At 38.1% G+C, this 16,308-nt stretch overlaps 1 protein-coding gene across 1 annotated transcript in view; it reads left to right on the forward strand.

Moving 5' to 3' along the window:
- The first annotated feature begins 211 nt into the window (after positions 1-211).
- ltk (leukocyte receptor tyrosine kinase) overlaps positions 212-16,308 on the forward strand; it is a 124,733-nt gene continuing 108,636 nt past the window's right edge. The window contains exon 1 of the mRNA XM_017713450.2: positions 212-638. Within this exon, the coding sequence (XP_017568939.1) occupies positions 584-638 (55 nt within the window). The 5' untranslated portion in view covers positions 212-583. The remainder of the gene's footprint in view (positions 639-16,308) is intronic.

A 16,308-nucleotide genomic window follows, 5' to 3' on the forward strand; every position in this document is an offset into this window, starting at 1 on the left:
CAGAGGGTGAAAGAGAGAGAGAGTTAGAGAGAAGGAGAGAGAGGTGGGGAGAACAGCTCCTCTCTCTGAGGAAAGAGAGACAGTGGTGTACCTCCAGTCGGGGAAAGGGGGACAGCTCCACTCAGACAGAGAGAGAGAGAGAGAGAGGAGGGGGGGGCGCTACTTAGAGAGAGAGAAGGAGAGAAGAAGAGAAAGCGAAGTGAGGAGAACAGCTCCACTTAGGAGAGAGAGAGAGAGAGGGAAGGAGAGAGTGTGTGTGAGAGGGAAGGAGAAAAAGCGAAGTGAGGAGAACAGCTTCTCACAGAGAGGGGAGCAGCTCCACTTAGGAGAGAGAGAGAGAGAGAGAGTAGCAGCAGCTCCACTCAGAGCCCCACAGGCTGCAGCATCAGCAGCAGCACCATGAATCTCAGCAAAGGCCAGTGAGAAACGAGCAACTCCGATAAGCCGGAGAAAGTGGATGCAGAAAGACTGAACATCGCTGACTTTTGTTTTCGTACAGTTTTTATTTTAAAGCCTCCACAGGAACAAAAGTGGACAAAGGTTGACCGCGGTTTATTTCCAGGATCCTGTTCCGGAGTGAGCCATGGATTACTGGGCTGGACTCGCCTGTTTTCAGCGGGTCTTGCTGATTTTAACAGGTGAGTGTCGTTCTCCCCGTGCTCGACGAGTATTTTTCGGGGCCGGGTGTAGAAAAACACCGAAACTTGGGCAAACTTCTGACCAGTCGAGGCGAAAGGACTCTGTGTAAGTGTAAAGTGTGCTTTAATTCCTCCGTGGCCTCTGTTATGGTGCTGTATGTCTAAGACTGAGTTGATGTTAGCCTGTTGTGCGCGCGCAGCATTATTTGAATTCATGAACGGTTATTTTGGCCGGATTTTATTTCAGCGTTGGATGTGAATGAGCCTGTAGTGCTATGTTTTCATCCACTGCTCTGTGCTGTGGTCAGTCGCTTTGACTTGACTGTTTGCTTTGACTGCCTCTTCAGTCATAACGTTTCACAGCGTTTTCACAGTCACAGTTTTAAACTCTTATATACTGATATATATATATATATATATATAGTGAATTTAGCTTTATAATAGCCTTAGCCAGCACCGTATCTACAAAGCACAGTCGATAAACTAGCTAAGTTATCGAACAGCCTTAGGCTGTGTTGTTTTTTTTTAAGATTTAAAGTTAGGTTTCTACTCTTGCATTTCAGCTAATAGTTTTTTTTTTTTACGATTATTTATTTATTTTAATTACAGTAGTTTATGACTACTTAGCAGTACAGTTCCGCCCAGCCTTTTCTATGTGAGAATATTCTGCTCATATGTCATCCATTAGCCCAATCAAGAAAACCGCAGGGACACCAGTGAAGACTTGTTTCACAAATCTGGTGTAATGGTGGTGGGAGAATAGCCCAGTGTTGTGATATGGAGTGGTTGTGATGGAGTAAATATGATAAAGCACGATATTATTTTATACGGGTGGTAAATTGAAATGGAAATTGTGGAACAGTCTGTCTAGGTTTTTGAATGTGTCAAAAAGCATTTCTGTTTATTCCTGCTGCACACAAAAATGATGCTGTTGCATATTCAGTACCTCTCTTTTTTTGTTAGACATTTTGCACTGTACTGATGATCCAGACATTCTGATCTCATGCAAGGGTCCTCTGTTTCTATATGGTCATTCCTGTTGACTTTTTGCCTTAGCAGTCATTGCCAGAATGTTATACCTAAGCTCAACCTTGATGCAAAGAACACATAAATGACCTGTAACAGTAAAAATACTTGGTTATATAATACTTGGCCCAAGTATTTAACTCCTGTATCTCATAGGAGGATTCTGGAAGGACGCATTCTGCCATATGTGCCCCACAAAAACACTGCTTTCTGTTCATGAATTGTTGAAGGGTGGAGTGCAGTGGGATGCTGACCGAGCGACAAGTACAAAAACAAAAGGGTCATGAAAGTTGTTACATATTTTAGAGTGCTTGCTAAAAGATGGTCATTTCAGAGTCGTATCTGGAAAGAGCGAAATGTCAACTAGAGTAATAATGTGTCAGTGGAGTTATTGAAGCTGGAGCCTGAGACCTGTAAAAGTGCTTTTGTTTTTTCATTCAGTTATACCCATCATCTTGGGACCAACACCTTTTTTTTGCCAAAAGCTATTAACCCACCTCATCTTAACGGAAAATGGTTTTATGATGCCAATGTTTACGAACGATAAAACATTAGTGAGTTCGTGCTAACAGATCTATATTATATAGATCTATATAACAGATCTATAGTCTATATTAGCTGTTGGTTCTTGCTCTCAGAGTGCAGGCTATTACAAGGGATCAGGCCACCTAACCTACATCTTTTTCTTCACTTTAATGACTTATACTTATAATAAACAGGAAAGGTGGTTATTTTTGTAGAGCTGGTGATTGTCAATAAGCAATAAGACAGCTGTCTTTTTTTAGCACATAATTAAGGTTGTGGAATATTATGTTCCACAACATTTGCACAGGATACAGTTACATTCTCTGTAGTACTTCAGACCATTAGCCTATCATTTGTGGTGGTTGGGGTTGTGTACTCTAAGTTCTGATGTTCTGATTTGTCTGGTTTAATTAATCTTGTGATTTAAATGCTGTATAGGCCTAGTGGATATACTAGGTGTTCAGTACATCGCTTTGCATTCAAATAATCATTCTTGGTCATGTTCATCTGTTTGCCTGAGACCTATGCTCTTAAAAATAAAGGTTTCTTTTTTATTCTTGACCTGGACAAATAGTTCTTGGAAAAACAGCGACCTTTGTGCTCTGCGACAACAAAATCCTCCACAGCTGACCAATCAGAGAATCGAGAATGCCTTATGACTTCTTAAACATTAAGAAAAAGGTCGTTTTGGCTGTTGATTTGTTGTAGAAATGATTTCTGTATTTTCTATTGTTATAATATTTCTATATGTCAGTTTAGAAATGTTTATTGATCACCTTGTTTATTAGTCTTGGTGATTACCTACTGTCAATCAAGTGCATTACCTGCCACCCTAAATAAATGCACTAAAAAATATCAACTGTAATCAGTGCGGTGAAAGTATTTTTTTTTTTTTTAAAGATAAATGTATGTAAATACTGTATGTAAATACACCTTGCATATATTGTTTTTTAACCCTGGTGTTAATTTACAGAAATCTAATGTAAATTCATACAATCACCTTTACTTCACATTCATTTGCATATATTTTAATGGATGTTACTGTTGTTGTGATCAAACACTGTACTAGTGAAACTGTTGATTTACAGTAAAAGGCTCATGTTTAGAAAGACGTTGTATGAATGCCTGCCTAGAGAACCAAAAATGATTCTTCTGATCAATCCAAACAATCCTTTCTGACACCTTTGCTTTTGATAGTGTACTACATTACTTAGTAAGACGTAATGCTATATATATACTTTTTTTGACTACATGGTCAACGTTCAATTTGGTTTTTTGGGGGATTTTTTTGTCAAAAATGTCATGATCATACATTTAAATTGTATACTACATATTAAAGTTTGGCTCAAAAAAAGTACTGTATCTAACTTGCTCACCACAATGGATTTGTCTGTTTATTTGCATTTAATACCAACATCATTTTTTTCCCCCAAAATACATGGTAAGCTTAAGTGGAGAGTGTAACATCTAAGGACTCAGCACATGTCTTGGATATTCTTGTTCTGCAGATTGCTGAGATATTTTTCTCTACATAGAATGCCTGAGGACAATCAGGGCCCTGTTTCTGCTGTGTTTCATAGTTGTGCAGCGCTTTGTTTGGGTCTGACCTGTGCTTTTAGTCCAATTGAATAAGCAGATGTTGTAACCAGAGGACGAATGCAACCTAATTTTACTCAGGAGAATATCATTTATTTCTATGTTTAAATTCTTCACTGAGGCACTGAGACATTCTTATTAAGATGTTTGACTAGAGACATTGTGGAGATGGGGGTCTTTGTGTTTACAGTACATTGTAAAGAGGACAGTTTGCAGCAAAAATGAAAACTATCACTCTGTTTGTGCTGAACAACTTCATTCCTAGTCTCTTTGTTCCTAATTTGTCCAAAGCAAGGAAAACATAAGTAAGGTTTGCATGTTGCTCTGACTTAGTTAGCATACTTTTGCCTATTTTGGAATTAAGCATTTTGTCTTCCTGTCAATCTAAAGCTATAAATTTTACTGTCATTTTTGACTTGTTGTAATCAGTCATTATTGTAAGTCTTAGAAGTTTATAAATTATAATTTTCATTTTGCAATACTAGGAAAATTAAATAAATGTGATATACATATTTAATTATGTAATAAGTTACACACCTAATTGAGGCTTGAGGCTGCAATTCTGATTTTTTTCCACTTGTTTTAATGTCAAGAAAAGACAAAAAGTAGTAAAAAATTAAAATGTTTGCAAAACAAGACTGTACACACAGCAGTAGTTTTCTCATTAAATACAGATCATAAAATATCTGGAGTTAAAATTGTTAGGAGTATAAACAGTTGTTATTCAGTAAGACATGGTTGAGTTTATTAACTGAATAAAAGAAACTTATTTTTACTTGTTTAGCTTTTCAAAAACATGTAATTGAAATACTACAAGGTAATGGATAACATCACTGATGAATAATTATTTCCATATCAATTTGCATGAAAATGCTAAACCGGCGATCCAGCCCAATCTGGCAGCCCTGATCATGTTGCTGGCTCTGTTTGAACTGCAGTCAACGGTGCAGGAGAGCAGAGGAAACAGCATGTTTTAACCATTGTCCTAAAAATTAAAACAACTTGCTCGGCGAAGAGAGGAGTGATCAGCGTTTTTTAAGCCTCTTGAAACTGCTGTATACCAGAGCACACGCTAAACTTTGATTCCCCACGGAAGTGCATGTTTTCATAAAAGTAACAAGTATTTTGTTATTCAAATGGCTTTTTCTATTTTCACATGTTTGAAGTATTTAAGTAATTATATTTTAATTACAAATTATTAAATAAAAAATGATTGTACTTACAAACTCAAATGTGGTATCTAGGGATATCTGTAAGGCTTCAGATATAGTATCTGTAAGGCTTCATAAACAGATACCTGGTTAACTGTATGGAAGGAAAACAATAAGAAAAAAGTAGTATAGGTCCATAGTTTTACTTCTTTGGGTTACAGAACTGGTGTTGCACAAAGATCCAGCAGATCGCAGAGGAAAATGTTTTATTATTAAAAAACAGCCGAGGGACATTGAAGGTTTTCCTGTTGGATGAGTAACAGAGACTGCCAGTTCAGATAAGCTGAGGAACTAACAGAGATAATGAGTGTCATGCTAGATGCTGTTGAGGACTCGTTGTCTTCTACATGAGATATTTTCTCCTTTCTGCTTGAAGTCGACTCTTTGGATCTGTCAACTCCACATTATTTCAAACAAAATGTTGCGATCAGCTCAAACAGAACGGTATTCACTCATTACTCTGCCACATTTTCGTAAAGCTATGACTACCTTAGTGATTTTCTCAGTCTGTAGCTCTGGAATTGCATTTGTAGGCTGGCCCAATAGTTATCCACTCTGTCTAAAGTTGGCTGTTTTCTTTTTTAAACATCAGTAATCTTGTACTTTTTCTAAGCGTGTGTTTAATGATTTAGTCCAACTTCCATCTGAGACAAATCCAGTAGAAGTGGAATAAGTTTGTACTAATGTCAGTGTGAGTTTGTCACCCAGCCAAGTTTTTCAGCTCATAGGGGTCATATCTCTATGATCTATGACAGCTCTAAAAGGTAGGTAAACTACACCAAAGCTAAATATGGAGTAGCGCAGCACAAGTTATTTGGAAGAAAAATATATTTTTATTGTTTCTGGACATACAACATCAACCTGAGCTGCTACCCTCGCTAGTGATATAGCTGTGGTTTCTCTGCTATTTTAGCCACACCCTTAACAAACCACAGGATGGGAGGGTTACCTTAAAAATGTATTCTGGTACAGATTACTGTATACCTGTTTAAAAATGTAATATGTAACCTAATCCAGATTATTACTATGTTAAGGTAATGTAATCTGATTACTTTACTTTTGTAATACTTGTCACTTTTTTTTTTAACACGAATTAAACTTATAACAAGGCAAATGTGAAAACTGCACTGTTTTATAAAGCAGTTGGATTGGTAAATTATAGGTGACTGAAATATTGGCCACTGATGTCACATTTATCAAAACAGGCAAATTTAAATGAAGTAATGTATGGAAAAAAACTCAAACATGAAGGTGACTAATTTTTACACGTGTATACTCACGTAAAAAGCTCAGAACTGAAGGCATAGCTTCCCAGGAAAACAATGAATAATTTAACAAGAAAATGACAGTATTTCGCACACTCAGGCCAAAACCTCTGAGACTAAAGCACATGGAGACAAGTTATCGCTGCAGAATGATCCCATTCAGTTCAACATGCAAATACCATGTAGGTAAAAACTGTGCCCTATTTGTTAAAAACCTGTTGCTCACTATACCAAAATCAGAAAATCAGTCCGGTAGGGATCTTCTTTTGAGAGACCTCGTCAACAGTAATTATAAATTGGGGCCATATTAAAAACTAACTGGTCATTATTTGTATTTTATCTGCTAAATGCTCTATAAGGTTTCATATTTGTTCATTATGCCTGGACTATGATGATTGTAATTTGTAGATGCTCCCTTAGCTCTCAGTGGTTTCGGCAGGGAGATTAAAAGGTCATTAATTACACACACAAAAAAGTGGGAGCTTAGTTACTAATCATGATAATTTACATATATTAACATCTATTAACATTTCATACCCATCAAATTATACATGCGGAAATGAAACTAACACCGACGCTTACAAGACTTGGCCTACGTTTCTAAATTAGTTCATTTGAATTCACTTCAGCGTTAAAATCTGGCTAGTAAACCTATCAAAAGATCTGATCAGTTTGCTGCTCTGGAATCTGATGTTATGTAAATCCAGAGTGAATCAGATATATTTGGGAAGGAGCTGCAGATCTTAGTTTTACTAATAAAAATAAAATACATACTGAAAATTTTAGATCTTAGTCTTCCCACAATGAAATGTAACAAATATCTGATTTTCGGTGATTTCACTATACAAATGCTGGCACCTCGAATGGTCAGTTAGAGTACCCGAGTGTCTGTACACATGCCTAATGGTATCAGTTGAGAGTATCTCTCTTTTTAAAAGATATTTCTGTCCATATCATATATACTTTTTGCTGCTTCCATTTGATTTCACCCTGGAACAACAATAACAGCATCTTGAGGCATCATGTTATGCAATGTAAGTGCCAGTATAGCTTGGACCCTATTCATGTCAGATGAGTCTTAAATTGAGTCTAAGTGAGGGCTTTCACTGATCTCTTGAAGTGATGTTATGTTGCAGGCAGTCTGATGAAAACATCTCTCTTTGCAGAGACATTAGTCTTTATTTTTAGGGGATTGTCTGCAGGCACAGCAGCACCAAAGTTGCCCAGATAAAGGTGGAATTTCAAGCCTGGCTCCATTAACCTGTAAGTGCACCTGGCTCAAAATCGACGATACAGAGAGGAGCAAATTGAGGTGCTGGGTTTATTGCTAAATCAAATTGTTACCAGTACTTTTTCTAGGCCACCAATCAGATAAGACTCCACTTATCAGCGGAGGTTGCTAGTGTGTAGTCATTCAATGCATTGTCAGTTTCTGGGCATTTAAGCTAATTTCAGACTAGACAGTGTAGCTAAATCATATGCTTGGAATTCATCCTTCTTTTGTGTGTTCAGGAGTCAGAATGTTGTCAAGGCATAAAAACTAAGGAATCTGCATTGTTCCTCCTCAATCTGAACTAAATCTAACTATCGGTCGAAGTCTCTTTTCCAGCACCGTGGCATAGACTTTCCCAGGGAGGCTGAGCAGTGTGATACCCCCTCCGGCACACACCCTCCGGTTCCCTTTCTTAAAAATAGGGACCACCACCCCAGTGTGCCAGTCCAAGGGTACTGTTCCTGAGGTCCATGCAGTATTGCACAGGCGTGTCAGCCCCACAATATCCAGAGCCTTAAGCGTCTCCGGATGAATCTCACCCCAGGTGCCTTGCCACTGAAGAGCTTGTCAACTACCAGGGAAATGGAGCTTGACACGCCAAAAGCCTCCGGCTCTAACTTCTGTTAGGTAGGCATGTCTCCCAGATTAAGGAATTCTTCAAAGTGCTCCTTCCACTGACAATATCCTTACTTGAAGTCAGAGTTTCTCCACCCCTGCTGAATACAGCTTGGGCGTAGCCACCCTGACCACTCCTGAGTCACCGGACTGTTGTCCAAAACTTCCTTGAAGCCGACCGAAAGTCTTTTTCCATGGCTTCACCAAACTCATCCTGTGCCCTGGATTTTGCTTCTTCCACAGTTGTGGCTGCCACTTTTTGCCTGTCGGTACCTATCTGCTGAGTCGTGAGTCCTTCGGGCCACCCAGTCCCTAAAGGCCTCTTTCTTCAGCTTGACAGCCTCCCTCACCACTGGTGTCCACCAGGGGGTTCTTGGGTTACCACTTCAGCAGGCACCCACAAGCTTTTGGCCACAGCTATGCCTGGCAGCTTCCACAATGGAGGTTTTGAACAGGGTCCATTCAGACTGCATGTCCCCTACCTCCCCCGGGACATGAGAAAAGCTCACCTGGAGGTAGGAGCTGGATTGTTGAGGAGGGCATGGGAGTTTGCCAGCCCAGTCTACATGTGTTTTGTGGACTTGGAGAAGGCTTACGACTGTGTTCCCTGAGATATCTTGTGGGAGGTCCTCCGGGAATATGGGATGCCGGGGCTACTACTCTGGGCCATTCAATCTCTGTACTCCCGGACTGAAAGCTGTGTTTGTATACTGGGCATTAAGTCGGACCCTTTCAGTGTTAGCGTTGGACTCTGGCAGGGTTGTGCCCTGTCTCCACTCCTGTTCATGATATTCATGGACAGGGTGTCAAGGTGTAGCCGAGATCAGGAGGGCATTATGTGTGGAGGCTGGAGGGTGGCGTCTCTGCTATGTGCAGATTATGTTCTTTTGGCTGGATCACATGGATGCCTCCAGCGCTCGGAGTGTGAAGTGGTTGGTATGCGGATCAGCACCTCCAAGTCTGAGTCCGTGGTCTTAGTCCAGAAAAGGATGGCATGCTCACTCCAGGTAAGGGGAAAGGACTTGCCCCAGGTGGAGGAGTTTAAATATCTCGTGGTCTTGTTCACGAGCGGTGGGAAGAGGGATCGTGAGATTGGCTGCAGGCTGGGACAGGTGGCAGCAGTAATGCGGTCACTGTACCGGACTGTAGTGGTGAAGAGGGAGCTCAATCAAGGTGAAGCTCTCCGTTTACCGGTCGGTCTACATCCCAACCCTCACCTATGGTCATGAGCAGTGAGTAATGACCGAAAAAATGAAATGGTGAATACAAGTGGGGAAATGAGCTTTCTTTGCAGGATGGCGGGCTACACTCTATTCGATAGGGTGAGGAACATCTAGTTCCATGTTGTGAGTTGCCTGCAACATAACTTCCAGATTTGACAACCTCAGCTTGTATTTTTTAAAAATATTATATTGTTCTCACTATAAAGTCCCCCATATGGTATAATTTACATATTTGCAGCCTGTTTGTCATATTTGTATTTTTTTCCCAGCTGTCATTGCTAGTCTTGTCTGTATCAATGTGTACCCATGCTTCTATCTATCTGTTCTTTATATTCATCATTATATATAAATTCCCAGAAGCACAACAAGTTAATCACAAACCGTGTTCTGTAATAAATGACATCCCTTAGATCCTGAATGAATCTGAGCTTTGTGGAAAATAATGGTATCAACAATAGAGAAATGGAATGTAGCCTAATTCACAATAACAGAAGGCTAAAGAAGCCATTTAACGAGCTTATAGCGTTAGCTGGCTAGTTAACACAGCTGGTTACAGAAATTTTAGCTTTGAGAGCTCAGAAGATGTTTTTAAGGAAGGAAATAAGAATTTGGAATTTTAAATGATATGATGGGTTATACATCACTAATAATTACAGATATACAGCAAGTACTGTCCTAAGTTGTAGTGAAAGTATTTTATGAATACTGTGATTATACACAAATTTTCTATGTACTTAATAGAACTTCTTCATAGAACTAAATACTTATTCTCCGTAATTCTTCGTCCTCACTCCAGAGTACCAGAATGGCTGTGGTGGAAGAATAGCAAAATAATGTGTGAAAGATACTCAAGGAGCATTCCATGTTGAGACTTAAAACTAACAACAGAGCTTTAAAACCCCAAACTAACGAGCTGTGATGGCAGAGGCTTGAAGGATGCACTAGTCAGCTGAATACTGTAGTGACAGCTAAGCTGTAGTTGCTGTAGTTTGACGAGAGAGGACAGAATTGCAGTAATCTAACCAGCTGGTGATAAATGCATGCATTAGCTTAACAGTATATGCCTCAGAGAGAAAAGGCTGAACAGAGGCATTGCTTTTAAAAGGCAGCTGACTGACACAGAGGTGAAGTTGATGATATGTGTATTAAAATTTAACCCACTGTGTGTGCAACAGACCTAATTCAGCTGAATTGGTTGTCAGAGAGAGACAGACACGTGCACCAACCTGACTTTAAATTCTTCTGCTTACTAGCCTCTGATCTGGTCCTTTGTTTTTCAAACTCAAGTTTCTTCCACAGTTGAACTCTGTGAACTCTTTGCCAGTCTCCAGTTACTATCAAATGAGCCTTTCTCTCGTTTCTGGGGACAACATTTCTGGTGTTCTGTGTAAAATCATTTCGTTTTTGAGTTTTCATTAATTTCCATCTGATGATGAGTTCAGAAAGAAATGGTTAATCGCAGTAAAAAAGAGCGAAGAGCCGACATTCAAAGTAATTCGAAACAGCATGTATGTGTGCAGCCCTCATTTCAACCCCTTGGACATCTATGTTACACCGAAGGGAAAAACATGGGTGAAAAGGGGTCGCAGTACCATGTAGCTTCAGCTGGAGTCCACGAGCAAGGGAGTCTGTGTATAACAGAGAGTGCTTGCCTCGACTTGGAGACTCTACTAATGAGGAGGAGGGGTGGTGGAGCACGATATGTCGGGGATAGAGGAGGAAGAACAAGCCAAGGAGGACACGCACACACACACACACACACACACACACACACACACACACACATACATACATACACACATATATACGTAGAATCAACCATTACTTACATTGTGCATGAAATGCTGTTATTAAAATATACCACTGTAGTTAGCACCCATTTTAATAATACACTTTTATTTATTTTCATTTAGCTTTGTACTACATTTGAACAGTCAAATGTGTTGAGATTGCATGTTCTCCCCATGTCTGCGTGGGTTTTTTGTTCTGGACCGAAATCATGGCTCATGTATGAGATCCAACCCAAAAATGGGTTGGTGAACTGCAATGCTGAAACAATAAATTGGTTAAACTCATTCGAACTTCTTTGAAGTCTTTGGACCTCTAGTCTCTGTGGTTCCTCGCTTTACTTTAAGGACCATTAACACCGAGCCCTTACCTGGATCTCCCTATCTACAGCATTGGACACAGAGAAGGATATAATTTACCACAATAATTCATGTTAGTCACCATTTATTTTCTCCTTAAACAGACACAGATCTCTAAATCTGAAACTACCTAACATCACTCATCCTGTCTGTGACATTAAGTAAGGTAGCTAACTACAACATTAGGAACCAGCTAACGATTTACCTTCATAATCAAAAATAAAATGCTCAAAAAAGAATTTATATCCTTTATTGAGTTTTGCATGTTTGGGGCTGCTTAAAGCATGGGAGTTCAGCCAAAGATGATGAATATTGAAATGCAGCCATATTCGTAGTGGAGCGGTGTGGAAACTGGAAATAAGTTTACACATAACCTCCGGAACTTGACCCCTCCTCCATGTGTGAAAAATGCCTTTTATCCATGCGACCATGAGGTGAATCAAAACAAATGCTGGAACATTCTGTTTAGTCACTAACAAAACAATCATAGTGACAATTTTAACTGATTTTGAGCAGAAATCAAAATATTTTTATTCAAACACAAAAAATTTACTTAAGAAGATGTCACATCCCAGTAGAAAGTATAATTAATAATGCCTCAATTAATCCCTTGGCTTTAAAAAGATCATAATATAACATCCTTGAATGCATCTAGGGTCTAAATATTTAATTTTTTTTTACTGTTGGGCTGTAGTTTGAACTTAGATGGAACTTAGTTTTGATCAATAGATGGAAAGGGAATCTGAACACATATCTTTCTTTTTACTTAATTGTGTACTTTACATAATTGGATATTCAGATATGACATTGTTTGGAATTAAAAAGCTGTGTAATTAGTGCTGAATCAAACTAATTTTGAAACATAAGTAGATGATTGTGTCTCATGTTACGCAAAGTGTGCTCTTGTTTGTTTATAATATTAATTTCCAAAATATTTTATATGAGACAAAATATACTTCGATGGCTGTCAATATAATTGGTGGAGAGGTTATATGCCCAATGGACTGTCAACGACTTGGACAAAACAAGCCTAATTGAATCATTACTTAATGATCATTACTTAAATCCTGCTTGACATAGTTGACATAAGCTATAGTGAAGCTTGCCAACAGCTAAGCCACATCATTACTTAAACCTATAGCAAGCTGGATCCATTTGTGTTCCATATTTAATATTTTTGTAAATTATCCTCAGTGAGCCATCTTAGTACATGAATCACATAAAAGCAACATTTGGCAGCTCAAACTTTTTTTGTGGCTGGGACAAAATCTGATTAATGATTTAAGAATTGAAGTCCGCTCTATGTTAAGTGATACTGCAGCTGTGGTAATTATCTAATGTGGACTCTTGTGAATATCAGACTTAATCAAAATGGCTCATTGGGTTGTGCAAACAGGCACAGCTGCAGGTTATGATTTCATAACATACCAGGTCATGAGTGATACAGCCATTGGTTTGGTCATTAGCAACATATTTTGTCTTTTTTTCTGTCTGTGTACTTGTGAATTTTTACTAAACTTAGATTTTTTTTACTGTTTTTTTTTTTTTACAGAATTTGTTTACGTAATGTGCAGGACTGTGCAAAAGATTTAGGCATCTGAGAACATTATATGTAAAAAAGCTGTTTAACAAATAAACAAATTTATTTGTTGTTTGTTCAGAAAAAACACTAATATTAGAATAGAAGCAGATAGTGTTAATACAGTAAGTTAGGGCTGGGCAGCATTACAATATGTATCATCTTCATTAAAAATGATATCACAATATCAGTTACTCACTTTATTGTGAATATGGTCAGTACCTGAAAAACACTTCCTGAACTGAATGTTTGATAATAGCTGCACTATCTAAGATTTGGGGATTTGGAGAACTCTCTGGTGGAAATGTGTAATTGCATGCAATGTGTGGAACAACTGCTTTGGACCCCTTCCCCAAGCAGATAAATCAGATGATTACAAGTGTGTTGAAAGAGTATTCAAAGAGACCTCAGTCAAAACTTGATGAAGAACGTGTCTTCTCAGGATATCATGAATGGCCTACTATTGTTATCTCGTCTTCAGTATAATGATGATTTCACATTTAAGACCTAAACATTGAACTGGACCTTTTGAGCCTGCAATTATTATTGCAGTGTATGCTAACTGTATTTTAGCATATTTTTCATCTTGGCTCATTAATGCTATTTCTTTCAATTTTAACAAAGAAGAAAGACATACATAACGCTGCTTTAAAAGGAGTGCATAATTTGTCCTGTTTAAATAGATTTAGTGTAGTGTGGTGTATAAAATATTGAATGCTGTTGAATGATGTTTTTAAAATGGCACTGACTGATGCAATATATCTGATGTCTGATAAAAATACATCATGTATTGTGAAAACTTCTATAAATTATCATGACATTACATTTTTGCCATATCATCCACCTTAACTATAAGTATTGATTTTATGGATGTCAATGTATTTGTTAAACCATTTCCGGAGCTCTCCTCATGGCAGCCCATCATGTTTTGTAATTGCTATCCAATTTCTGGGTTGGCTACTTCATTCAATTACATCAGGTGTGCTTAAAATTGAATAATTCTATGCTGTGGCTCAGGATGTCAGGGAGAAATCTGGAACCAGACCTGTGTTCTTCTAACCAGCTTACAATGGCCCCGTTTCAGTTCTTTTCTTAACCATTAATAAAGTAATGGATTGGCCCTTGAGATGGCACTGGGGATTCCCTCCAAGGGGAAATGACAAGACCAAGTTTATGGAGACTTGTTGTAACCAGTATTGAAACAGGGAATGTTTCAACTACTTTTTTAAAGAAAGAATTCTTGTTAATTTGTAACATTTTTGTTACATTTACGTTTATTTGTGTTAATTTTAGTGTTTTTACTCAAAAAATCACCCACTTCTGAAATAAACTGTTTAAGGTAGATAGAAATTGCAGACCTAAACTGTTTAAATCAGTTTAAACTGCTTATAATTTATTAAAAACAAAAAATAAATAATAAAAATAGTTTTGCATAGTTTGCTTCTTTGCACAGAACCCTAAATTTGGTTTATAATGTTAGTATAGAGAAACAGGTTCTATGTATGTTATCCACATACAGAGATTTTTGCTTTTCATATCAAAATTGTGTGCCTCCATTTGAATTAGTTCTTTACACTCTTTATATCGGCCTCAGCTCTTTATATTGTGTTAATATAAATTGCATTAGAAGTGGACACTTGGGGGCTGTTTGGATTTTTTTGTTTTACTTTTACACAGACACAGTTTGATGGTTGTAATTTGTAACAAATATACTGATTACATGCATCATTTAACATTAAATCAAAATGTATGACACCAGGTAAATATATACAATTGCTGCTTTGGAAATAACAACTAACAACAAAAGTTCGTATCTAATCTTGAAGCATTTTGCTTTGATGGATCCTCCTTCACATGTGGTGAATAACTGCTGTGCAGTGATCTGGCAGAATGGTAGCATCTTGAATGAAAACAGCCGCCATCAGAGACGAGGGCCATAACTACAATCGAGTGTGTCAGTTGTTGTTTAAAACAGCCTTTCAGCAACCTCAAAAACAGGGATTATCAACTGGTCTAGAATATTTTGGGGACTGTGAGGTATTTTTGAATAAGAATGGAGCAAAATCATTATCAATTTGTGACCTTCAATGTAATTTGGGTCTGAAAGGGTTAATTGTGTAGGTGCTGTGAGTCAACAGGGCTACTGTATTCAACAAAAGAGCAGAGCAGCTAGAGAACTATAGAATAGATAAAGTATGTAAATCTTACTTACATGTCTGTTACAGGCGTTAATTGTCCATATTTAAGGTTGAGCGTTCCAAAAAAGTGAATGGACACAATTAGCTTGATGCTAATATTACACAAGAATTCCCATTGATTTTATGTTTTGCAGACATTGAAATATTCATTCCTGAAGCATCACTGAATGGTTTAAACATCATCTATCGCTATTTTTACTGTCCCCAGGATGGCGGGATGGGGTCCGCAGCCCTGGAGAAACAGTCGACTGGTACATGTTGCAAACACAAATGCATTCTTTCATAGCTACTATTGTGAAGTTCGACAGGCTTTACAGAAAATGGTCACAAATTGCATTTGGCCTAGTGAGAAATTGTTGAGCTAATGTGAGCTATTTGAGAAATTTATTGGGGTTTCCAACCTGCCTACTTTGCATCAACAACATGGTCTAGCTTGTTAGCTCATATTAGCAGGCAACAAAGATACAGGCGTTCAGCCATTCCCTATGGCCATCCACGATTTTTAGCTGTGATTTAGTGATGAGCGGTAAGTTTTACTCAAATAATGCAGTGACATGACAAACTGATTGGCTATAGCAAACTCCATGGACCAAACATACACGTGGGGGTCTGCTCTCTGAATTTTTTATTACTGGTATTTTGTTTCTATTTCCAATGCTATCATAAGAGAAACTTGTCAATTTTATATTTTAAACAAAATGGCAATACATATTACACAATTTTATATAAACTTCTTAGAGTTTTGACAGTGTACAAGCCCCCTTGCGACAAAAAGAGTGGCCTTGAACACACAGACAAGAAGCATAGTTGATCTAACATTAGCGACTTATCACCTGCTATTGTGAACACGTTATGACTTTTTGTGGTGTTCACATTTTGCTTCTTTAGCACTGGTTATTAGTCACCTAACGTTTTTTCCGTAAATACAAAAATCTCAAACCGCATCAAGGTCTCGCTTGCTGTCAAGCTCGCAGTGTGACTTACAGTGTGACACTGCGAGCTATAAAACTGA

This window comes from Pygocentrus nattereri, chromosome 10 (assembly GCF_015220715.1).
Source record: "Pygocentrus nattereri isolate fPygNat1 chromosome 10, fPygNat1.pri, whole genome shotgun sequence".
In the NCBI taxonomy this organism is placed as follows: Eukaryota; Metazoa; Chordata; class Actinopteri; order Characiformes; family Serrasalmidae; genus Pygocentrus; species Pygocentrus nattereri.